General features: G+C 37.9%; 2 protein-coding genes and 1 long non-coding RNA gene across 11 annotated transcripts in view; 2 read left to right on the forward strand and 1 right to left on the reverse strand.

The window, feature by feature from the left end:
* The first annotated feature begins 1,384 nt into the window (after positions 1-1,384).
* On the forward strand, positions 1,385-24,450 carry ZNF507 (zinc finger protein 507). Of its 7 annotated transcripts, none has more exons than XM_090149302.1 (9): positions 1,385-1,480; positions 2,314-2,398; positions 4,824-6,937; positions 8,152-8,257; positions 12,215-12,329; positions 14,668-14,772; positions 17,178-17,312; positions 17,446-22,389; positions 24,342-24,450. In XM_090149302.1, the coding sequence occupies exons 3-8, from the start codon at positions 4,829-4,831 to the stop codon at positions 17,807-17,809; spliced, it is 2,934 nt and encodes a 977-aa protein (XP_090005428.1). In that variant the 5' UTR covers positions 1,385-1,480; positions 2,314-2,398; positions 4,824-4,828; the 3' UTR covers positions 17,810-22,389; positions 24,342-24,450. The 7 variants fall into 7 exon arrangements, with proteins under 7 accessions (XP_090005428.1, XP_031471252.2, XP_031471251.2 ...); XM_031615392.2 differs by lacking the exon at positions 24,342-24,450 and adding an exon at positions 22,726-22,803 and having other exon boundaries at positions 2,314-2,460; XM_031615391.2 differs by lacking the exon at positions 24,342-24,450 and adding an exon at positions 22,726-22,803.
* Positions 3,148-24,007, reverse strand: LOC116243939 (uncharacterized). 2 transcript variants are annotated; one of them, XR_016470551.1, is made up of 4 exons: positions 23,634-24,007; positions 17,142-17,217; positions 11,849-11,934; positions 3,148-3,482 (listed from the first exon to the last, which is right to left on the reverse strand). It is a non-coding gene; the product is annotated as an uncharacterized LOC116243939 (long non-coding RNA). The 2 variants fall into 2 exon arrangements; XR_004170080.2 differs by lacking the exon at positions 17,142-17,217 and having other exon boundaries at positions 3,186-3,482.
* Positions 23,090-24,696, forward strand: part of DPY19L3 (dpy-19 like C-mannosyltransferase 3) — a 29,599-nt gene continuing 27,992 nt past the window's right edge. The window contains exon 1 of one of the 2 annotated variants that reach the window (XM_090149308.1): positions 23,090-23,354. The gene's annotated coding sequence lies outside the window, so the exon portion shown is untranslated. Of the gene's footprint in view, positions 23,355-24,351; positions 24,491-24,696 lie in introns of those variants that run through there. The other variant, XM_090149307.1, reaches the window with a different exon arrangement.

Genomic DNA, 24,696 nt, shown 5'->3' on the forward strand with positions numbered 1-24,696 from the left:
AGCTGTTAATAAGACTGAATTCATACTCCTGCACTTCCTCCACAGCAATTTCTTTAGAAGGAGATACTATCAAAATATTTAAGCTATTACAAAATAGTGAAACAAAAGCCCTAACCCTAAGCACAAAGTAGTTAAGTAGTAGACAAGTTAGAATTCATCTTCTTCCGTTCTACCAGCACTGGTCCACTCTTCTTATCAGCTGGAGTACTTCACATACTCAAAGATGAGCAGAAAATCCATCTTCTGAAGTCCTCGCTAGGGCTCCTCTACTGAAAAGTTAATACCAGCTCTAATCCTTGAGTCCTTCCCTCATAAACTGTTTTTTGTTGTTGTTGTTTCCAAAAAAATCACTTATCTTTTAGACTCCACAGCCTAAAGCCCAGCAGGGCCTGCACTCAACACCAATTTCTATCTGGTTCCCTTAGCCCAACTGTCTTTGGGCTGTAAGCTTTTAAGCAGAGCTTGGTGGTTAAACTCAACTCATTCACTGCATTTATTGCATAAAAAAAGACTACTTAAGCAAGACGTGTCCAAAGAACCATTATTTCTGCATATCACTGGTTGGGTAGAAGGAGACTAGATTCCTTTGCATCTCTGTAAGGAGATCTACTGGACTGGGGGCTCTGGGTTGGGTTAAAGTCAGAGACTGCAGGATTAGCTTTCAGGTGTTCTAAAGATTGATACAATCAAACAGAGCTTCAAATAGTTGTCATATGAATCAAAACATAGTAACAAAAGAGAGAATTAATACTCATTGAAATCAGGGCAAACTCCTGAACAAGACCCAATTTGCCAACACTACAAATGCATCTCCAACCCCTACAAAACAGGGATCATTAACAAAACTCCAGTCTGCGGAAGGAAGTGAACTTGCAAAGAAATTCCTCCAGTTTTACAAGATCCCACCAAAGTTGAACTGCGTCCACATCAACACACATCAAGTCCCCTTCTGGAAACAAATGTTAGATTTCACTTGTCATCACTTAGCCTTGAGCCACTGCTGAAACTCATTATTCATATGAAACATTTCAGAATCACAGCATGTAACATTTCTGGTGCACAGCTTCCCAGGCTGACCCTGACACGCAGTCTATGTTTTTAACCCCATATTCCTGCTGACTTAAATGGAAACACCTCCTCATCCATTCCATTAGGTTACGTGTGATATCACTTGCATTTATTTATCATTTCAGACACACAAAAAAAATCTGTAGACTTTTACGTAGTGGCTTCCGCGGCGATCAGCCACGCTGCAGCGCCATAAATAACGAGACATTGCTACCGGGCCGACGGCGGACACCCGGCCCGGACTCCGGGGCCCGGCGCCACCCGGCGAGAACCCGTCCCCATGGCAACGGCAGAGAGACGGCGGCACGGCGGCAGTACCCCCCCCCTCACCCCCCCTCGATCACCTGATCCGCGCCCGCCGGTCACGTGATACGGTCTCCATCGTCGCCATCTTGAAGCGGTGTCCAAGGGGGTGAGGATTTTTTTTTTTCCCCGTTTCAAATAAAAATTAACCCCAAGCCGCCCCTCGGTGCCGCAGCAGCGAGCGGTGAGCGGCCCGGCGGAGGCCTGCGGGTGGGCAGGTAGGGCGCGAAAAGCGGTCGCGCCAGGCAGGCCCCGCGGCGGTGCTCGGAGCGGAGCCCATGTGCGGAGCGCGGGAGGCGGCAGCGCCCGGCGATCCTCTCCTGCCGGCTCCGCACAGTCCGGCCGCCTCTCGCCCGCCGCAGGGCCGCTGCTTTAGGGCCGCGCCGTCGGCACCTGCGCGCTATAAAGCGGGGAGCGCGCGGGGATTGGCGGCAGCGCCGGGGGCAGCCACGGGGCAGAGGGCGGCGTGGGGCGGGTAAGGGGCATCTGCAAAGGGACGGGGGAAATTCGCGGCCAGCCGGCCCCGAGCCGCAGCTCCCGCGCTGCCCCAGGGAGGCCGGCCCGGCGCGGTGCCGCCGGCAGCGTAGCTCCGCTGGCAGCAGTTTCCCTGCCCCGCGGGTGCAGCCTCGGCGAGAGGCGGCCGGGCCCACAGGTGGGGCGACGCGTGCTGGGATCAGCCATCTCTGTGCTGTTCCGCTGTCCCTCTGTGTAACAAAGTAGCGGTCCGCGTTACACGTGCCCTAAACGAAGAACTACTTAACTTCATTAATATCCATATATACCATAATTACACAGCTGATGACATACAAGCTGCTACAAACATCCGAAGTTCAAACATCTGGAGGCATTCGCTGTTTTCTGGTTTTAGCAGTATTGTGTGGCAACATGTGACTGCTGCGATCTTTCAGCAGTCTTGCCTCTTAATTTCTATTCTGTTTTCAGGTGAAACAAGTAGGGCCAATATTTGCTTGTTCAGAATTATTACTTCGAGGGAATGTTCCAAACACGAACAGTGTGAGTCTGCAGGGTGAGTCTGAGTTTCCCAACAGCTACTGAACTTTTCAATCATAAGGAACTCAAGTCCGAACAGTAAGTCGAGTAGTAAATAAAAATAACTTCTGAGTTAGTTCTGCACAGAATTTTTCTGTAGACCGATATCATGGATGCTTTTGAAAAAAATGGTAGTGGCCTTAAGGCTGACAAATTTATAAGACAGATGCTCTGGAAATGTAAGCAGCACTCTGCTTATTTACAGTTTGTTGGTACAATTTTAGTAATTTTATTACTAATGTTATTTAGTAGTTTTAGTAATTTTACTTATCTTATTAAATTTCAGTAGAAAGCATCCAAAGGTCTTGATCCTGCATATATTATCTGTGTGTAAAGTCAGCACCCAACAGTTCTTCCAAAGCCCCATGGATAATAAATTTGAGTTATTTTGAATTAGTTTCTTGGAAGATTTATCTTCACTTTAAATAAATTCTTAAGTGCAGATTCTATTTAAGTACAGAAATACGGTAGCAACCTGCTTTTTATTAGTAGAAGTACTTAACTCCTATTGTGAATAATTACAGGTTGTTACATGTAGTTCATTTCTTGATGGATTCAAAAGATCTGTGTTTTCAGAAGAATTAGGGGAAGCAGTATATTATGCTCATTGTCCAAAAGATGAGGAACAAAAATATCACATAACTGTAGTTCATATCTTCTCTAACAGTGTTTTTTAAATAAAAATCTGATAATAACGAGAAAGGCATGTCTCAAGGTAACTCCACTAGCTGGAATAATTAAATACAAGAAAATCCTTTTTTTGTTGTATTAGATTAAAATAGAAATTGCATGTTCTTGTGTTGAGTAGTAAGATCAGATTTATTTTAAAATCAAAACCCTTGTGCTGCTTTCCTGTACAATAAAGGAATTTCTTGCAGTTTTTATTTCAGTTCCTTTGAATATGAATTCTTTGTCTTCATGCTATACAGTAATAGGAAGATGCTTCATTCGTACCCATAGTGTGGCCTCGGCAAATAAGTCTGCAGATCTTCTGTTTGCACTGGGCAATCTCATTGCCTTCCAGCATTATAGCCAAAGATTCCCCAACACTGTTGCATCTCCTGTAATGTGAAAATACAAATGCATTATTTACATTAGTAAAAACAGCTTTCTGACACACACAGTGCTGCCTTTGGTAACAGATCCCTGCTGCAGCTGCCTCTGGCACATCTGTGGGGCAGGCTCTTTACGCTGCATATGGGCAAAGGAAGGTTTTTATTCCCATTTATTTGCCAGAGTAAACAATGTTCTCTAGAAATCACTTATCAGTTTTAAATTCCAGCTAAATACTAGATCAAGAAGTAGAAAAGAGAGGATTTAATCGGTCTTTAGACCAGTTGTAGAAGTTCTGATTTGGCCTGTGTGTCTTTCTCATAAAAATAGAAAAAAAATCACCATGAAAGAACAGGGGATAAAGTTTCAAGGATAGCTGGTAAAAGAAACAACTGGCATTCTTTATGCTCTTACATTTTATATACAGTATATAAAGTATAAATTGTGTATTAAATAACTATTTATATATAAATAGCAGAACTTGTATCAATTATTTTCAGACATTTTTTCAGAAGTAAATTCCACTGGAAGACTTTCTGTCCAGCAGTGCCATCCCTACCCTGCAGTTTTGACCACAGCACAAAGTATCTTCTCATGTAAATTTTTACATATTGGCTTCTAATTTGACCTCCACCACTACCACATCAACTGCCTGTGGTTTATAGTTAGATATGTTTAAAGGAAGTGTAAGTGGAAATAGCTACTGCCTCTAGCTCTCCCTCAAAACAAAAATAAAATCCTAACTTCAGTACAAACCGATTTTCCTTACAATTAAGGAATTGTAGAAAAAACCACAATTGCTTTTCTAGAAAATAACATTTATAATAAGTATAATTTGATGTGAATAAGTATAATTTGAAGGTGAAATGACTAATATAATATCAGAATTAACCATAATAGAAATACCAGAATTACTCATTTACCTATTTAGGAGACATAAGTGTATCAGATGAGAATGTTAGGAATACACTTCCATATCATATCATATAGCTTAAAAATACAAATCTACCAATTCCTGTTGATTAGTCTATTTAAATGTGCAGTATAAGAAAAATATAATAACTCTAACAATGCTAATGAGTTTATGCTGGAAAAATATTTATCTTCCTGTTATACAACTTGAAGAAACACAGAGGCTGTTTTGGAAATATTCTGTGCAACTGTTTTGAATAGCATCTATATTATCTACTTAATGTCCTGAAAACATTTGGCTATTTTTATCACCATTCTGGAAGTTTTTATAAAGCTAGTGAGTTTTATCTTCTACATTTAGTAAAGAAATTTAAATAGTACTGGATTGTATTTTTATTATTGTGTATATTTTTTAATATTTACTATTTTTCTCCTAGGTATTATGGAAGAAGGAAGTAGTGTTGCAGTATTGATGCCAAATATTGGAGAACAGGAGGCTGTACTGATTTCTGAAACAGTCATTGGCCCAACATTGCAAAACAGTGAAGATCAGAGAAAATGTAAAACTGATCCATTAATCCATGTGATCCAGAAGCTAAGCAAAATAGTCGAAAGTGAGAAATCACAAAGATGCCTTTTAATAGGGAAAAAACGTTCCCATCCTGACGCTTCTGCACAGTCCTTAGATACAGATAATCTTTGTGAAATCCCAGCTAAAGCAATTGAGCTATCTGTTATTGCTACTAAAAAGACTGAAGAGTTACAAGCTGACTATTTTGTGACTGAATGTCTACCACAAAGCAAAAAGAAGGTGACGTGCTACCAGTGCAGTCTATGTAAATTTCTATCACCTTCTCTCTTAACACTACAAGAACATATAAAACAACATGGGCAGAAAAACGAAGTGATACTGATGTGCTCAGAATGTCATTTTACTTCTAAAAACCAAGAAGAACTTGAATCTCACTTCCAAAATCACCATGAGAATGAAGGTAAAAATAGCATCCAGACAAACATGCAGCAGTGTGTAAATGCATCAAGTTCATTTTTGCAAGGGACAGTGGAAGGAAATGCCAAATCAGGGGCTGGAAATACAGAATGTAAAGATACCACTCAGTCTAGTCACATATCTGAAATGGGTAGGAGGAAATGGTACACTTATGAGCAGTACGGCATGTACCGATGTTTAATTTGTCGGTACACCTGTGGTCAGCAACGAATGTTGAAAACGCACGCTTGGAAACATGCGGGTGAAGTTAATTGTTCCTATCCTATCTTTGAGGAAGAAAATGAAACTGCCAACTTGTCAGAGACAGCTGTAACTCATACACCTCATAGCATGGATACAGTTGTTCTTTCTTTGGAAAACAATGAACTAGATATCCATAGTGAACCTACTCTTCAGCTTCAGATTTGCAATTCTGAGCAACTGTCATGCAAATCACCAGTAGGAACAAATGTAAAAGAGGATGAGATAATAAATCAGTCTGTAGTGCATTCTCCTACTACAGAGGAGACTGTTTCAGATACAGAACAGGATAATTTGATAACTGATAGCCTACTTTCATCAGCACAGAAAATCATTAATTGCAGCCCAAATAAAGAGGGTCATGTTAATGTAATAGTCGAGCGTTTGCCAGGTGCTGAAGAAAGTGTCTTACAAAAGTCTTTCTTGATGAACACTGACATTGAAACAGAAAAAAAATTAATCTCAGAGGAATCCCATGTTACCTCTGAAGAGCCCAATGGAGTTTATCATTCAGGTGAAATCCAAGAAGTAATAATAGGATGGAATAATACTGAGAAAAAAGACAGTGAATTAAGCTCCATAAAAAATGTAACAACTGATGAAAATGCACCTCCTGTACGAAGAAGGACAAATTCAGAGTCCTTACGACTACACTCACTAGCTGCAGAAGCTCTTGTTACGATGCCTATCAGAGCTGCAGAGCTAACAAAGTCTAGCTTGAGGACTTTGACTGGGGAAGACTCTGTGGATGCAGATACAGGGCAGGGAGAGGCTGACGGCACAGGCATGGCTTGTTCTAGAATGGTATCCTCGCTTAAGAATCCATCAGAGGAGTTTACTGGCTTAAACCAAAGTGAATGTGCAATAGTTGAGATACAGAAAGAAAGGCCAGAGTTATCAGAAGCACCAATTAAAATGGGCATCAGTATGTCTCTACTCACTGTCATTGAAAAACTGAAGGAGAGGACAGATCAAAATGCTTCTGATGATGACATTTTGAAAGAATTACAAGACAACGCACAATGCCAAAATGCAAACGATGCAAATATTCCAGGAAGTAACCTAGTAGAATATATACCTAATGTAGACCGACCCTACCGCTGTCGCCTCTGCCACTACAGCAGTGGTAATAAGGGCTACATAAAACAACATTTGAGAGTCCATCGTCAGAGACAGCCCTATCAGTGTCCTATCTGTGAACACATTGCTGACAATAGTAAGGATTTAGAGAGCCACATGATCAACCACTGCAAAACAAGAATGTATCAGTGCAAGCAATGTGAAGAATCTTTTCATTATAAGGTAAAGTTATTTCCTGAGTTTGTCTATAATCGCTAAATAACCTGTTTTCCTGCTTTTTTATAACTGTTGATCCTGCTTTATATCTACTTTCATTCTGACACCCTGGCTTCATTTTCATTACAATTGGAGATTATTGCCAGCAGTACTTTCCAGATACACCATTCAGCTAAAATTACTTTGCCTTACCCACTGAAATAAACTATCTTCTTCATGTAAGTTATTTTCATGGGAATCATCTAATGGACATGCTAATATCCTGTTGTTCTGCTAAAGTGTACCAGCTAAAGAAGTGGAAGCTTCAGATAACTTAATAGCTGAAATTTTAAAAGAATGCTCAGACATTCAGACTACTGGGAAGTGTGAGCAAAAGTAACAGTAACTGGGGATAATGAGAGAAACTGTGAAACATTATTTTCTTTCTTCCTCTGTTGTTGTTTGGGGCTTGATGTTCTGTAGAACTGAGATCTGAAATATGACATGCCAGAGTAGAATTAAGCATTTGTGCTGGTGCGTGTGTTCCTATACAGTCAGTTCAGTAATTAGGAACACAGAATAAATAGCAGTAGTCTTAAAACTGAAACTATTGTAGGCAGTGGTAGTGCAAATTTTCCCCTATTTCCTGTTGTCTAGTCCTAATTTGAAAAAAAAGAAAAAAAAAGTAGAAATTGGGTAGAAAAATGCTGCTCCTCCTTCTCCCCAGGGAGAAGAAACTACAGTAACATGTTCTTAAGTCAATAGGCAATAAGAAAATTGAGCCTATTTTCACACAAGCCATCCTCTATCCTCTAATCTCATATTGCTTTTGCAGTATGATAATTCTAGAGAAATAACTGTTTGCCACTTGTATATGAGAATGGAGGAAGAAGGACAGAAGGGAAAAGAAAAAGCTTGACAGAAAAAAAAGTCAACACATTGTGGTATATCTGTGTATAAAATGTTTATTGACACTTTTCTAATGAACGGATTTTATAAAAAATTAACACAAATCACGTAGTCATCTCAGTTATTTTCGTCAATCCTTTATGTTATTGATTTATGTATTTTGGTTTTATTTCTAGTAAAACTAACTAAGGGATAATCTGCGTATACAGTAATGTACATATTATAACAGTTGTCATTAAAACTTGAGTGACAGTGTGTAAATCACTGCAGTGTCTGAAGTAAGCAGTGAATGTTTGTAGTGTATATTGAAACATGGGAAATTGTGTTTTCAGAGCCAACTGCGAAATCATGAGAGAGAGCAACACGGTCTTCCAGATATCTTTTCAACATCCACGTCTAACAAACTAATAGTTTCCAGTGAAGCAGATGAAAGAGAAGGTACTGCTTATATTGACACTTGAAATTATAAAAAGTTGTCTGGAAAATTGCCTGTTTGCTGTTCTTGTAGGCTTACTGTTTCTAAGATCTCTTTTGGGCCAAAATGTTTTCATGTCTATTGCTAACCTAAATGCATGTAAATGTGCAAACTTACCATAAATTATGCATTTTGAGATCTCTTACAGACATTTGTTAGTAAGCTGAACATTTTTTGCATGTGTGATTAGATCCCATATTTCTTTTTGCAAAAACAATTAAAATACTTAACAGATAACTGGTATGGAATATTACTCTATTTCAAGAAAAAAAAAACTTTTTTTCCTTTCTTCAACAGCTACAGTATTTGTCAAATAGCCTGAAGTAAACAGAGGCATCCTTTTTTTAAAATCACTGTGATAACGTAGTTTGATATCAGCATATATATATATATAACGCTGTCCACTCTGTGATTAGAAATTTCTCTTTAAATTATGAAATGTCCAAACTTTATTTTAGCTCTAGAGAAGCAAATGTAAGGCATTTGAAAAACTATTTGTAGTCATTACCAGGGTAACAATAGGGCATTTTCTGAATGTTTGGTTAACTATGTAATTTAATCATGGTTTTTTTTCTGAAGAAAATCCAAACACACTTGATGTGTAACGATAGTGAGATGGGGGGAAAACAGCCAATATTTGAAGTTTAGGGAAGATGTTGTTTTAAAATCATTGAGTATCCTGTGATCTTAAAATCATTTGAGTATCTAGGAGGACCAATATTTAATATTATATTTTCAGTGCATCCTCTCCTCTGGTGAGTTGAAGTTCCTGAAAATATTTACAACACTTCTTTAGGCAACACTGTAATTTTTAGTGCTTGGCAATTTTAGAGCACTGTGGGAAAACGCCAGTAATTATATCACCTCTCAACAACTGCGAGCCAAAATATTTCACATTTTGTGTACCAGCATGAGTCAAGTTGAATGGCTTGAACAACTAACAATGTCCAAAGCAATATGGTACACATCAGAATAAAGTGACATCCGTGACTCTTGACTTGCATTCTGTTAGCTCACACTGCATCTTTTTTCTGGCTTTCAGTGTACAAGTTAGAAAATGAAGATGGCTAGCTGCTTTTGAAGATACTACATTTTATAAAGGTGTTGTTAGACTTTATATCCTGACTTTGTAACTGAACTTCCATAAAAGAGGAGCCTCTGTTCATGAAAACGTCCTGCTTTTAATTACTTTAGAGATTTTTAAGATACATTTTTTTGCTCATTACTGTCTTATGAAAGTGCTACATCCAAGCACTTTAATTGATTGTTTACCCCACTTGAAATTTAGTAATGTAACTTGAATGAAAACAATGCTCCTTTTAAAGATGTATTAACTCATACTTTGGAATGCCTAAATTATTTCAGAACCAATTTATAATCAAATTGCAACACCACTGCAGTACAGCAATCTCTTGTCAAACAGATGTCATCCCTATAAAGCAACACAAAACAAAGAAGTTTATGGCATAGCAGCTGTTTATGTGAAAGATGCCTGAGTTGGAACAGTTTCATTTCTTGTTTATGAAATACTGAGTCCTAAAAATCTCTTTATTCATCATGGTTGTACAATAAATTAAAAGGGAGCATGGTGACACTGGATATGATTGGATTGTAAATGTCTAATAATGAAGGAATAGGGTAATAAGCTGAATTACAGGAACACCTGTTACTGTAGCAACAATAAAGACCTGTGGTTTCCATGCTCACTTTCAAGAGACCTGGTGTTCTCAACCCAGAAAGCAAGAAAGCCCCTACAACCTCAAGAAATAAGCCATCAGAGGAGGCAGGGGACAGCACTACTGCTTCATTTCAGCTAGAGATTATATAGTGTATTATAATTTATGGGCATTTTGTTGAAGAGATAAAACTAAAGTACTGATTGATATAAATAATTGCTCCTAAGTACATGCTACTGCATGGTTAGCCCCTTATAACTATGCACTAGATAATATGTTTGCATAACACTTTAAAAATCTCATTAGATACTGTTTGCTTTAAGCTTACTGCCCATAAAATACCAAATTCATAACAGAAAATACATTTAGAAGCTGTTTTTCTAAAGTTTCAGCATTAAAGATGGAAAATCCATTCAAGTAGAGCATGCAGTAGCCCAACCTTCATAAAACTCCCACTCTATAGTAGATCTGCAGTCCAGTGTCTTTGTGTTCCTCAGAGCTCTGCATAAATGTGCATTAATGAAAGAACAACTGCAGTCTCCAAGGGTAAAATTAAGAATGTTTTGATAATTTGCATTAAATATTTTTTAAACAGCAATAAATTTTTAAACTATTTCTACTATATGAGAGTATAGTAAAAAAAATATAGATATATTTTGCTTTAAGAACATAAGGTTGAATTGCAAAGAGTGCACACTAAGTATTACTTCCATATTGTTTTTTTATTTAAATGCCAGGTGAGTGAGCAATTTGACATGTTAAATTTGAAGTAAAAAGTAAGAAGTATTTTTATTTATCTTTGTACATGCGGGTTTATTAAATTTTATTTCAAACTATTTGTGCATTCTGATTACTATTTTATATGACATACTATGAAATTCTTCAGAATTCTCTCTGGTCTACATTCCCTACATAATGATTTCAAATGTTGAACAAAAAATGCTAATTTTTTTTAGTAGCTCTTCACAATACAAAGTGATGGTTTGTGCTGGAGATGTTCTTCATTGGAGCATGAAGAGTTGTGGAAGTTTTTGCAAGATATGAGCTTTACTTTGTCTCCCATACTTTACACAATGAACCGTATATTTATTTTGGTCCTGGGATGTACTTTAAAGTACCCATCAGAGAAATCCTCCAGGGATCTGTATCAATTCCTTCAAAGCTTCTGTACATAACTGAGATTAATGTCTTAAGTGTTCACTCAGCTAATAGGAATTTGTATGAGGATGAAGTGAACTTGAACAACTTACTTGTAACTGGAAAAGCAGAATTCTAAAACTTAGGTTACTGAACGGGTTAGATGCAGAAAGGAAGCCCTTAGATGTTAATTTGATACTTCTTTTGACAGTTGTACTGATTTAAATAGCTCCAATCTGTTGTTCCTTTGTATTTCTGCTATTATCTCATTTGAGGAGTGTGTGAAGGCTGCGCGATTGGCTGGAGTGGGAAGAAGACCCATATAAAAATACCATCCCTCCTCCTAAACGTTAATATTTCAGCCAAGATAAGTTACATTATTCAGTGAGGGAGCAGGAATAGGACTGGTAAAGTCTACAAAGTCACGTCCCAGAAATATTCAAACTGTGCACTTGCGGGCACACATTTTCCTGTCTTAAATTAGTCATTAGCCTTTGTCTCTGCAACCATTAATTTTTCAAAAGTCTCTTTCATTATGGAAGAAAAAACGATTTTTATTGCAATTGCTTTTCAGTAATTTGGAGAAGTTCCAAATTATTTTTTAATACATCTGGTCAATATCTTTTTTTTTTTTTTTTTTAAGTCATCTCAGATCCTTCTAAAAGTGGATGATAAAAAGAGTCTGAGCTTTTCACGAGACCTTTTGCTTGTCTTTCCCATATTTGCCAGTTAGAAACTTACCCTTTATCAGTGCCCATCTTTTTTTCTTCATTTGATTCATTCTCTCATTTTTTCAACTTTTGCTGTAACCCGGGATTTTGAGCCCACTGGAAGAAGAATAGAAATGTTCATAGAGAGGAAGTATGTGTCTTCCTTAAACTTTATAATTCCAGTAAATGGTAGGGCAAATGCAGAACAGCGCGGTAATAAAAAAAAAAATGCACCTTTTTTTTTTACTCTATGTCCATTGCCAGTTTGCTCCAGTAAAGTATTGCCTTTAAAGTTAATTCACGTTTCATAATTTTCAGCTGTGCTGAAATTATCATCTGAGAACTTCATACAATGCTGGATGCAGATCTTTAAAATTTTGTATTTTTTTTAATGTAGGAAGTAAGTCTTCAGTTCAGAAACTGTATAGGTGTGATGTATGTGACTACACCAGCACAACTTATGTTGGCGTACGAAATCACAGACGAATTCATAACTCTGATAAGCCATACAGGTAAGAGTCTCAGTTATTGCTAAATAACACTAGGCTTGTAGACTGCTTATTTTAACTAAATAGATTACTGTATTGCTCATAGAATTTCAAAGATATTATTAAAGAATGTCAATGCAATAATTTTACTGCAGCTTTGAAGGAGCCACACTTACTGTTTGACTCAAACTAGGTAATTAAGATTTGCTGTAATCTCCAGGATGTTATGTGACCAGCTTGTTTTCAGTTTGAAGCAGATGTGCAAAGGGAAGTAAATACCTTATAATATTGAACTTTGGCCACTAGTAATAATATATGTTTAGCAAACTCCCTTAACACTTTATTTTGAATTTGCCTTCTTGCAAAATGTTCTCCATTGCCATTAAGGCAAACAGCAAGATACACATTTCTTTTCAAAGGAAGTAGGAGTCAAGGTGTGTTCATAATGTATTGGCTTATTCAGTTTGGAAGAGTTCTGCCTGTTGTCCTGTTCCCAGCCCCCTTACCTTTTTTAAAGGTTTCAAACAGTATTAATGCATTTAGGTCAGATACAGCTTTTCTATAAAGGATATTACATGGATATATGTAGAAACTTTGATATCCAAAATTGGCTGTAATACTGTATAGTTCTCATCATCTCATCAGAAAAAATAAAGTATACTGCATAAATTCCTGCAATTTAAATCTGCTTATTTGCTGTGGATCTCTGTCCCTCTCTAGTGGCTAGAAAATAGATGTGAGTTAATACAATTCTTATCTTTTTAGCACAAATTCTGGAAACTCATCTTAACACCTGAAAATGCTGAGCTCAGTCAGGGCCTTTCTTTTTTGTCTAAATTATAAACAGAGGACATTTTATTTTGATTTGTGCATTATGATGATATCCAGTATCACTAGCAAAAATTTGCAAGATGTTTGCTCAGATAACAAGTGTGGAATACAAACAGATTTTTCTTTTTCTCAGAATCTTCCCTATTGCCATTATTTGTTACTTGGTGAGATTGGAACAACACATCTGTAGCGTCTTACTAACTTCTGAGTTACAGCTAGCTAGCCTGTTTGATCAAGGAGCCACTGAAATTTTTCCATTGGTGATATAGACTGCTGTATACTACATTTAAGCCTACTGATCCAGCTTGCTTTTCTTATTATTTTGGCACAAGCCCTTTAGATACATTTGCAGACCTAGTGGGATACTGAAGCCACAGCCTAAAAACTGTGAAGAGCCAGTAGCCATGGTATTTCTCATTTTGAAACGTGTATTTTCCTTGAGCCTTTCATTATGTCAGATAGCAACCTAACTACATTGCAGCTATTTTTATGCCCACGCAAATACTTTATTACTTATTTAACAAAAATTGTTGGAAATTAAACTGTCTATATAGCCTCTAATGATGCATTTTGGAGATTTGATACCTCCTGGGTTTTAATACTGCAAAATTAAATCCTTTCAATAATAAAGGGAGTAATTTCAAGTTAAATGTCCTGCAGTCTCAATCTTTTTCACCCTGTAAACCAAAATTAGTAATGACTGGACATTTTACCATTTGAAAATAGAAACAACTGGAATACTGAAAAATATGCAAAATTTTAGCTAATCCTGATGAATTCCATTAGATCTATTTTATTGTTATATATAGGAAACTTTATTATAATATACTGATATTTATGCATAGCTTAGTACTTTAGAGTGAAGGATTCTGGGATCCAAATCCAGGGATCCTGATCCAGATCAGAACTGTTTTATGTATTATTTTTGTGAAAAGATCCTGTGACAGCAGTCAAAAAAATAAAATCTGAGTGTGATGAGACACACATTTTCTTAGGGTACTTTATTCTAATTGTGTTGATCTAGTCTGTGACTTTTACTTCAGTTATAATGCTCTGAAACTTAGATGTTTTATTACTAAATAGGAGTTTGGCTTTTATAATGTCATGAGAAATGTCTGTTATTTCAGAAAGTAGAATACATGTTCTTAAGGGACAATACTCACTTCTAAGTGCACTGTCTCCCTATAGTTTATATGGTCATATTCTGCTTTTGCATAGCATAGCCAAGCAACTTACATCATGACTGCTTCAAGACCATCCATTACAGATCATAATGCTTATCAGCTTCAGAAAAGGCCCACAAGGTGGATGTGAGGACAGAACATGATCTGTAAACGTAGTGATTCTAGCTTTAAGATGGAGACTTTGGGGGATTGCGTGGTCCAAAAATTAAAAGTTAAATGTCTTCACTTAGATTTCTGTAAATGTTGTTAGCCTTTAATTGCAGTCTTTCCAGACCTTTGCTTTCTCATAGATTTTATTGCTGCAACAGTGCTAGCAGTTAATTGTCAGATTGTTGTTGTCTCTTTAGATGTCGAGTATGCGACTTCGCCACCACAAATATGAATAGCTTGAAATGCCATATGAGGCGTCACCCCCAGGAGCATCAGGCAGTGCAGCTAATGGAACAGTACAAGTATGTAACGGTTTGGATTTAGCAAAAAGCTGTGATAGTAGTGATTTTGTATTCAAGATATAAGGCAGAGTTCAGATTATAATCTTTTCCCTCCTAGATGCACTCCATGTTCCAGTGACTTTTTTTTTTTTGAAAGAAGGAAGAAAAGAGATTTGATGGGGGACATCCCTCTTTCTTTCCAAAATGGCGTAATACATAAACTGCTTATTGCAAGAGGCTTCTTGACTGCGTTACCTGCCAAAGCATGCTCAGAATTGTTTGGGAGAATGTGTGTGCCAAAACCACTTCTAACAATTATTCATGGGCACTGGAATGTAACAATTTATGTTTTCTGGCTTTGTTTAATATCCTACTCTAGGCACAACCCTGGTAAGAGTCCAGATTTGAATCACACTGCCCTAAATAAAAGTAATATGAGTGGCTATTATGTTACCCATAATATCATTTCATTTAATATACGTCATATTCTAGATAATGATCTTGAAGTGTAGAGCATCAGACTAAAAGTTGTTGAGTTTCTGCCTTTGATGTTATATGCTAAAGCAGTCAACATCATTTAGCTCATGCTCTCAGCAAAGTAAATCTGGTAGTAAATAATCTGTTTAAATTAATGCACTTTAAAAAAAGACTAATTAAAAGGGGTTAAAAACACTGAACTGCTGCTTCATTCACCATGTATCAACCTATGAAGCCCAGCTGTACAAGTGGTGCAGAAAAAAATTATATAACATCACATAATAAAGAAATCAGTGGAATACATATGCATATAGAATGGATTCAACTTTTTTTTTTTTTTTTTTTTTTTTAAGCTTGTGTTTTGCAAAATCTCATTTTGGCCTAATGTTATCCATAAGTGAACAATGAGGTCTGCCTTTTATCTTACTCTTAATAGTGGCATTGTTTTGAAAAAGTGTTTTCAGAAATACTAAGATTTTAGATCTGAGGGTGAAGTTGTCTGTTTTTGAAAGCTGTTTTATTAACAAGGCTTCAAATTAGAAGGAAAAAGGAAAAATGGTATGTGCCTTCTAAATCAAGTAGTAGAGATAAGTTGGGCTAGACAGACATGCCTGTTGTTCCACAGCAGGACAGAATTACCTTCCTACATAAAAGCAGCAGTGGAGTGATGCCATCTAGTATCATCCCTCTCTTTCACACTGAAGGAACCAGTTTATCATCTCAGAAACACTTGCAAAAAATGCTTCCTTTTTTGTAGGTTCATGTATGGAAAAAGTCCTGTGGGATTTGTTAGGTTATTTGTGTCTGTAAGTATGCAATATATTGCTACACAAATATTTACTTTCCAAGGTTTTTCAGCTGTTCTGCACAGAGAAGGAAACATTTTTTGTTCTGTCCTGAATCCTGTTATGTATTTATCTGATTGCCATTAATAGTCTGAATTTGCAGCTGCTTTTAGAAAGAGGGATTGGATTATTGAGAAAAAGAAAGATGTACCAAATTATTACTCGCATTACGCATTTGTAGTTCTGTTTAATTTACTGAAGTGTATGCTGAAATCTTGTCCCTAAACTAAGTAATTGGAATTGTATACATAAAATCCTTACATCCTAAAAGCGTAAATTAACTTTAAGAGGACCAAAAATACAACTAAAATTTGAAAAGTATTTCTCAAACTGTCATTCCTCAAAAGATAAATACAGTTTAATAACTAGGATTTTTTAGGATGTTATTTTTTCTAAATTTTATGTGTAAAAATTCAAACTGAGTTGAAGAACAAGACAGCATACCTTATAGGACATTGTTTTATAGGGAGCTAGAAAATTTGTGGTACTTCGACCTGATGGACCACTTTGTGGGCAAAACTGTCATGTGTACGAGTTTCAGTCTGCAAATAGATTCCAGAACCTGACTGGATGCTGCCCTGGGAACCTGATGGAGCTTATCCTGCTTGAACAGCTGGTTGGAGCTGGATATTCTCAAGGACTGCCTTCCAACTTCCGCAATTCTGTGATCCTCAAATAAGCTAATACATGCTGCACCAAGAAAGGTTTTATCAATTCTGTTTAAATTAGCAGTGCTAATTATTACAATTTCTCTTGGTTCAGAACAATTGCAGACAAAGCTCACTATCTGCCTGCCAGCTGCCATACAGACATACTCCACGTTTCTGTAGTCATTAGAACTATTTCATTTTTGCAGTATTTAAACAGATTTAACAGGCCAAATAGGTAAGATTTCAGTTAAATTGTTTAAAAAGTCTAAAAAGCCAATCTTAAATTCTCAGACTCCATAAATTACATTGTAAAATGAAATTTTGCAAACTTATTTCACCTAGTTATGAGGATTGATGTGTATCTTGCTGCTTCCTCATGGGAAACAAAAAGAAAATTACTGTTATAGTAAAGCTTAACTTTCAAATGCATCTCTTCTCCACTTCTTTTCCTTAGGTGTTCTCTCTGTGGATATGTATGTAGCCATCCTCCTTCCCTGAAGTCCCACATGTGGAAACATGCAAGTGACCAAAATTATAACTATGAACAAGTCAACAAGGCTATTAATGATGCAATTTCACAAAGCAGCAGGTATGTCAGGTCTGCTTTCAAACCTAGTATCTAGACTTCTCAAATAAGCCAATTCTGATCCAAAGTAAAATTCCCATCAAGAAGCAACTGCTGTACATTTTGATAGTTGTTTTGGTTTTTATTATTTTTTCAGGTTTCAAGGACAGCTTCCTGACAAAACCTTATTAGAAGGCACAGAAGAAAGTACAGTATCTATTCTAGGAAGTTCAGACAACCTGGTGTCTTTTACAGAGTCTATTAACCATACTAATAATGAAATTTCAGGTTCTGATGAAAATGAAAAGCCTAATTTGATGAATACCTCATGCAGTTTAGAAAAGAACTCCACTCTACCCCATCTTGGCACAGAATATTGTGTTCTTCTCTTCTGCTGCTGTATTTGTGGTTTTGAGTCTACCAACAAAGAAAATCTGCTAGGTCACATGAAAGAACATGAGGGTGAAATAATAAATATTATCCTAAATAAGGACCACAGCACAAATCAGAACACAATCTAGGTAAAGCAGTAAGTTGAAGAGAGGGTTTCCTAGAGTGAATATTTACTTTCTTTGCTAATTTTGCTTGAGAAACTAAAGAGAAGAATTGCAAACAAAACTTGATTTCCCATCCTAAGTCCTTGTTTCACTAAGAATATAAAATTTTAACCAGGGATTGATGAATCATTTTAGAAATAAATACTGGGAGCAGGAAAGAGAACAATCCACATTAACCTGTTATTTGTCTACATGGTGCCAAGAATGCAGGATTGTTGCTTTTTTTCCTTTCATTGACAGGTACTGGTCAGTAACAATGTATTAGTACATTGTGTTAAAACCCAAAGGTATGAAAGCTTTATATCATCTGAAAAGCTTTGGTGTTTTCCAAATATTTAGGCAAATAACTTTTTTTACTCTCTTTTTTGAAACTGGCAACACACCAGATACAAATTCACAATATGGTCTTATCTAACTCAGCCTGGATTCCGGAAGGTAGAGAGGGGAGGTGGGTGAGGACATGTGTGTGCTTGCACATACGCCTAGGCATTTCATTTTCCCCAGTCTATTTTTAAGGCTTTACAAACTCCAAGCTGTGTTTCAAAAAAGAGTGGTATCCTATCTGTTGATTTAGAGCACCAGGAACTGAGTAGCCTAGAAGCATTTTGCTAGTAACTATTTCTCCAATTGGATCCTAATAGTATATATCTTTTTAATTGATTGTGTGTAAAAGATCCTTTATAATTATGACCTGCTGTATCTTAAGGGCTTTATTAACACATTCAGCAGAACTATTTAAAAAAAAAAAAAAACTTAAAAACAAACAAACAAAAAGCAGCACCGAGCATCTCATATGTCACTTGTAACTTGCAGTGATTATTTTGCAGTACATGAGGACTCTTTTCTAATGAGATCAAGGTGTTAACAAATATTGCTACAAAGAGATTTTTAAACTTATGTAGATCCCAAGGATGTAGATGAGGATGAGCTGGGATTTTGAGTAATGCCTACATGTTTTGGAGTTCTTTCAAAATCCCACTGGCTGCCTAAATTTCCCATTTGTGTGGCAGTTGTCACTGTAGAAATAGTTCATAGAAAGAATCTTCCTACAGAAATTTATATTTCAAAAAATAAAACATGGCAAACAATATTTTAAGCAAAATAATCAAAAACAGTCAGTTGTAGAACAAATTCTGCTAGTTTATAAATACGAGTTTGTAAAGAGAATTGAGGATTACTTTGTTTTCTAAGGAACACATGGAAGTCTCTCTCCCTTTTTTCTTTCCCCCTGCTAACAGCAGTCTGCAGTAGAAGATGTTTATCTACATTTGGGGATTGTCAGTGGGGATCAGGCTAATTACCAGGCAAATTTTTGAGGTTATGTATATGTTTGGCTACCTAAGTTGTTTGAGATAGACATTTCAATTGAATGAAATAGTAGCACATCTGGATAAGCCCTTTCATAACATGATTTAAACTTTCTAGCGTGGCTATTTATTTCTGCTTTTAAAGAATGGCAGTAGCACAGAAGCATGCCTAGTTCCTGACAAGGGAATGCAGTTACCTGATTTTTTTATTAGCTTATTACTTAAAAATGACTTGCTCTTAGAAAAATAGCATTTTATTTCCTATTTGTGCATTTCTGCTAGCAGAAAATGAGCTACAGCAGTAAAACCAAGGTGCTGTTTGTACATGTATGTAGCACACAGTCTGCTGTGCACTGCTGACTGAAAGTGGCAAAGAGGAGAAGAAAAAAGCAAGTCTGGTTACAACTTTATGATATAGCATGAAATCTAAATGCTAGGGCAAAAGGCATGAAGATTCCAGCTACATTTTGTGGTTTTTGTTTGTAAGTGATTTCCTTAACTTGTTCTTTGGATTAAATATATATTGCTTTGTTTATAAATTAGCTATTGGAAAGTATATATTTTACTTCAAAAACTGGTCATGATATAACATCAAAGCATTTTTATAAGGTATTTGAGATACTTTAACTACAGATGTGAAGCAAGTACTATTTTATGTTAAAAGTTATATTTCATATTTCTACAAAAGGATTTTACATTTGAAAAACATGATTTATTCACATCATGTCAAAATGAATTAGAGATAGTTAAACTCTACCAGTCAGTATGCACAGAAACCATAGTTTGCCACATTCTTATTTTTGCATAAAGGGATAGTTATATAAGGTTGCTCTGCTAGTGAGAGAGAAAAGGTGAAAAACTTGTATTCACAAACTAAGAAGAGAAGCAAGTAGCTTCAAAGTTAACAGTTTGGGTCTACGTTCAGGCCACACTTGCAGCAGTAAGTATAATGCACCAAGACTCCTTGTAATGGGATTAGGAACCAAAATGTATCTATTTACAATTGCTCTTTGCTTTTTTTCTGTTAAACCATGGGTTACTGCGCAATAGTATAAGCTAGTTGCCTCTAAAAACCGCTATTAATCTTCCAAATGCTAACAAATTCTTCTTTCCTGGAAACACAGAAGCATTTCTAACTGTCTCCGGGCTGCTTGCTGTTAGTTACCCACTCACAATTCCCATGGCCTTTATCAGAAGTTCTGCATGTGAAGTAATTATAGGCTTAGTTTCTGAAAGCAAAGTATTTCTCAGGTTATCTGCTTTAGAAAGTATATGGTTGGCTTGGCTGCATGTTATATAAGGGTTTTTCAAGCACATTTCAAAGTCACTAACACTGCAGTCTTCCCCTTTTTTTAAGCTTTTAAAATATTTTTTGGCTCTTCTGTCACAGCACTATCAGCTGATCAGCTTTTCTCTTCCTGTTTGTTTTAATTAGAGTTTAGGCCGCAAAATGAACTGTTACTTATAGCTTTGATTTTAAATGCCTGTACTTCTACTAATGAGAAAACTTCATTCATACTAGGCTATAATGATAAATAGGTGCATATTTCATCTTTCAGATTTATGCTTGACCTGGAGTAATGGGATTCAGTCAGAGTTATTGTATTTTCCTCTTTCAGAAGCACTTATTTAATCATTTTTTAAAATGTACAGTTGGTGCTCAAAGTAACATTTGTTAAGATATATTTAATAGAAATTTACATTTGCATTTGATATTCATGGACATGGGTACATGTATTTTTTTAAGAAAAGGTATTGTAACACTATGGCACTGCTTTTATAGCCAAAGTATAAAAAAAAAATTACAAAACTGACATGTAAAGACTGCAGTTAATGCTGATACTGTATCTTATTAAATAGGATGACTTCTGTTTTATGAAATTATCCAGCACATTAAGCTGCATGCCTTAAGCTCTCTAGGATTGTGTTCCTAATAGATGACTGTTTGGAACTATGAAGCAAAGTCTGTAGTACTACTTTAACTACCTTCTGAAATACTGTACAATGTTAGAATAATTTATTTTGCTTTACAGGAGTTTGTCACGTATTGACTTTAATATTGTATTTTGGTAATAAACTTTTTTTGTTAAACACTTTAGTCACTTTTATTAGACCTGCATGAAATACTGTTATATTGGAAAATGATCACTGAACCAATGTTTGGAGAGATGGGAATGGGTTTAAATCAAAAAGTATTTGAAATACTTTTATTACCATTTCACACTATTGAGTCAAGATAGTAGAGTTAATACTGTTGAAAGAGTTAATAATACTGATGATAGAGTTAACACTTTTAACAAGTTTTGTAAAAGTAACAGTGGTGATGAAACATGAGACTACTGAAACAAGTCACAATGTGAGGGAGCCTGCATGCAGTTATGGAGCAACACTGAAGGACAGAACTGTGCCTTCAGATTTCATAATGCAGCTAGTGGGAATCTTGTCCCCAGTTTAAATGGAGTGAAAGCCTTATACTGTGTTCTTTTTTCAGGTAAGTGATGGACTTGTGCTTATCCATCATGTAAGCTAAGTTTTGCAACTTAATTTTAATCACATAGTGTATTTCTTGGCCTTGCAGATTTTCCTCCCATCTCCAAAAAACAAACAAACACACACACACAAGTCTGCTGCTGCTGGCCAAGGAGAGAAAGTCTCACTGGAGTCCCCACTACTTGTGTTATCATGGCTTGCACTGACATAAACAGGGTATTTTACTTCTTTTTTTGCTACTCTTATGGCCCTGCACCAATTACGATTAAAAAAAAAAACAACTGGAACTGCAAACACGTTTAGATGCTACACTACAGAATGCTGTGTTGTACAACTTTTTCACATTTTCTTTAATGTAAAACCTGGAGAAAAAAAAGTCATGGAATCCAGGTACTATCCATTCATTGGGTTGAAATACCATGTTCCCTTCACCCTAGCAAAACAGCCTCAGCAGAACATATTCTACCCCCCACAAATATCCTGGTCTTGTGATTCTGCTGGTATTCTTCTCTGCTGCGCATACATACTCCCACACCTTCCCTCCCAGGGTGGCTGCTCATAGAGATGGATCAGGGCACACAGCTTGCTTGGACAGAGCTGTGCTGGAACCTAGCAACTGCAGGACTGCTGGGAATTGGGAGAAAATGAGTTAGAAGCCCTGCCACTCCACTGGGAAGGGAATCACAACAACGCGGCAACGTCCCATAGCTTTGGAAGGTAACATAGTGAGAATTAACTGCTTAAAAGGTAATGCAATATGCTGCTCTTTACAAAAATACACATACTCAATCATTTGTTTGATTCATATACAGTATGTTAATTTTAGCAAACACCTGACCTGCATGACGAGGCTGTAGTTTTGATGCTATTCATAATACATCTAATGCCTGTAATTCTACAGTTTCAGTGTATGTCTGATCAGTTCTAAACTGACTTGTAGTAGAAATTTTTAACTAACTGGGGATCTTAATCAGATAAATTAAAAGAAAACAGACATTCCATTTCTTCTAAAAACTAATTATAAAACATAGCATGCGTGCAAAGATAGATCCTTAAAATCTTCCTGACTTCGCATGTTCTGAGATGTTGGTCTGACAGCTCCGAATCACTGGGGTGCCTACAGTTTGCTTTTCCCTGAATTTCTGCCTGTTTCAAACACTGGTGTCTAACTAATTGTGGAACCAAAAAGCAAGTATTGCTGAACTGCAAAATGGTGATGGAAAAGCACCTGACCGTTGTGCTGAAGAAGTAAACTCCACTTCAGCCCGTATCACGGTATTTGCGTGGATATGGGGGAAATCTGCTTTGTGCGATCGGATGTGGGAGTCAGCATTCGGGTAAGATTTTAGGGGGAAACTTTCTGCTATGACAAAAAGCTTTAAAGGCGCTGCAATAAGGGTTGCACTCGTTAAGTCGGAACGCTTATTTTGGGGCGGGTCTGCAGCTGGGCGCTGCCGCCGGTATCTGCTCCCACAGAACCCCGTCCGTTCCCTCCTCGGAGCCCGCAAGCATTAGGGGAGGGCGCGGCCCGGCCCGCAGCGCGCCGCTCCCCGCAGCCCCTCCGCTCCGCCCGGCAGAGCGAGCGGCGGCCCCGCGTCCGCCCCCACCCCCGCCCCTTCCCCTCCTCGCGGCGGGGCCCGGCACATCCGCGCAGGCAGCGCCGCCACCAGCCGCCACAAGCCGCCGCCCCGCGGCCCCGGGAACGCCGGCAGGTACCGGGGGGCGGTGGGGAACGGGGCGAGGCGGGCTGGCGGCGCAGGCCGCGGCGAGCGGAAAGGCGGCGCCGCGCGTCGCTGCCCGCCGGGCCCGGCCCGGCCTCCGGAGCGGCGCGGAAGGGAGCGGCGGCCCAGGCCCGGCCCCCGGGGCCGCTCCGCTCCCGGTGCGGCTCTGGCGCGGGCCCTCGGTCCCCTCAAACACCCACCCACCCACCCGCCCGCCGCCGCCTCCCCGCGCGATCCCGCGCCGCAGGGCCTGACCCGACCCGGCCTCACCTCGTCTCGGAGGCGGGACCGCGGCTTCCCTGCGCCTGGCGAAAGCGATCCGTCCGGCACGAGGCGGGAATGGAAGCTGGCTGAGCCAGCTTAAGAAAGCGTGCTTGCGATGACCGGCTTGCCCCAATTACGGTGTTATTGTGCTTTCTACAAACCAGCTGCTTAAAAACGCCGTAGGTAAATGCTCACCTCCCTCCAGGTGTTTTTGGCTTGGGGAAAGGAAAAAGAGGTGAAGCCGATTCAATGCCAAAAAGCCGTGCGGTTGAGGCTTGTTTCTCAGACGATAAGCGCCGTTACTCGCTCGCTCTCGTGCGAACCGTAACAGCGGTGTTTGCACCACGGAACGTTAACGTTCGAGCATGCAAGACAGGAAATCACCGTTTCCCAAATACAGAATGGCAGCTTGAAACAGTTTCGCTGGTGGACCACTCACAGAACAGAGAGCTGTCAATGGGCAAAAGAATGACTAGCTGCTTTTTTTTTTTTTTTTTTTTTTTTTAATGTTTTTGTATTTTATGAGGCTTTGATAGTACAAAACATCAAAGATGTCTGTTGTCTTTTTTAGCACATGTTCTTTGGCAACGTTTTTGCATCCCACAGCCCACTTTTTTGGGATTTCTTGAAAGCCAAGACTTAAACAAATGGCTGTCTATTTTAGGTACCCACGAAAATACCCTGAAAGAACCTTTTTTTTTTTTTCTGTGAAAGGCTCACTCTTCATGATTTTCGAAGCAATGGAGCCTGATGTGCGTTCTGAGTCAGGAACCCAAAAGTGAGGGCAGCCAAAACTATGAACCATTCTGAAAACCTTGTCAAGAGCATGCAAGATTGTGAACTGGAATCTCTGCAGATTTAGGGTAATTTCATTTAATGAATGAATGTAATTCATTTAAAGGTAAATGTAATTTCATTTAATATCTGAGTTGTTAAAAAGAAAAAGAGACAACATGGAATTATTATATTTTGGTAAGACACATTCCACTCAGTTACAGTTTTGTAACTTAAAGTCTCTTATGGCATAAGATACAGTTCTGTTCTCATACAGAAATTTCAGACATTCATA

The sequence above is a fragment of the Phasianus colchicus genome, chromosome 13, assembly GCF_987193195.1.
Source record: "Phasianus colchicus chromosome 13, bPhaCol1.hap1.1, whole genome shotgun sequence".
NCBI lineage: Eukaryota > Metazoa > Chordata > Aves > Galliformes > Phasianidae > Phasianus > Phasianus colchicus.

Excerpts from the sequence above, each read along its gene's own strand:
- ZNF507 (XM_090149302.1), top strand. The coding sequence starts at position 4,829 with ATGGAAGAAGGAAGTAGTGTTGCAGTATTGATGCCAAATATTGGAGAA. Across the intron at positions 12,330-14,667 it reads AACTCTGATAAGCCATACAG|ATGTCGAGTATGCGACTTCG; the intron begins GTAAGAGTCTCA and ends TTGTCTCTTTAG. Across the intron at positions 14,773-17,177 it reads CAGCTAATGGAACAGTACAA|GTGTTCTCTCTGTGGATATG; the intron begins GTATGTAACGGT and ends TCTTTTCCTTAG.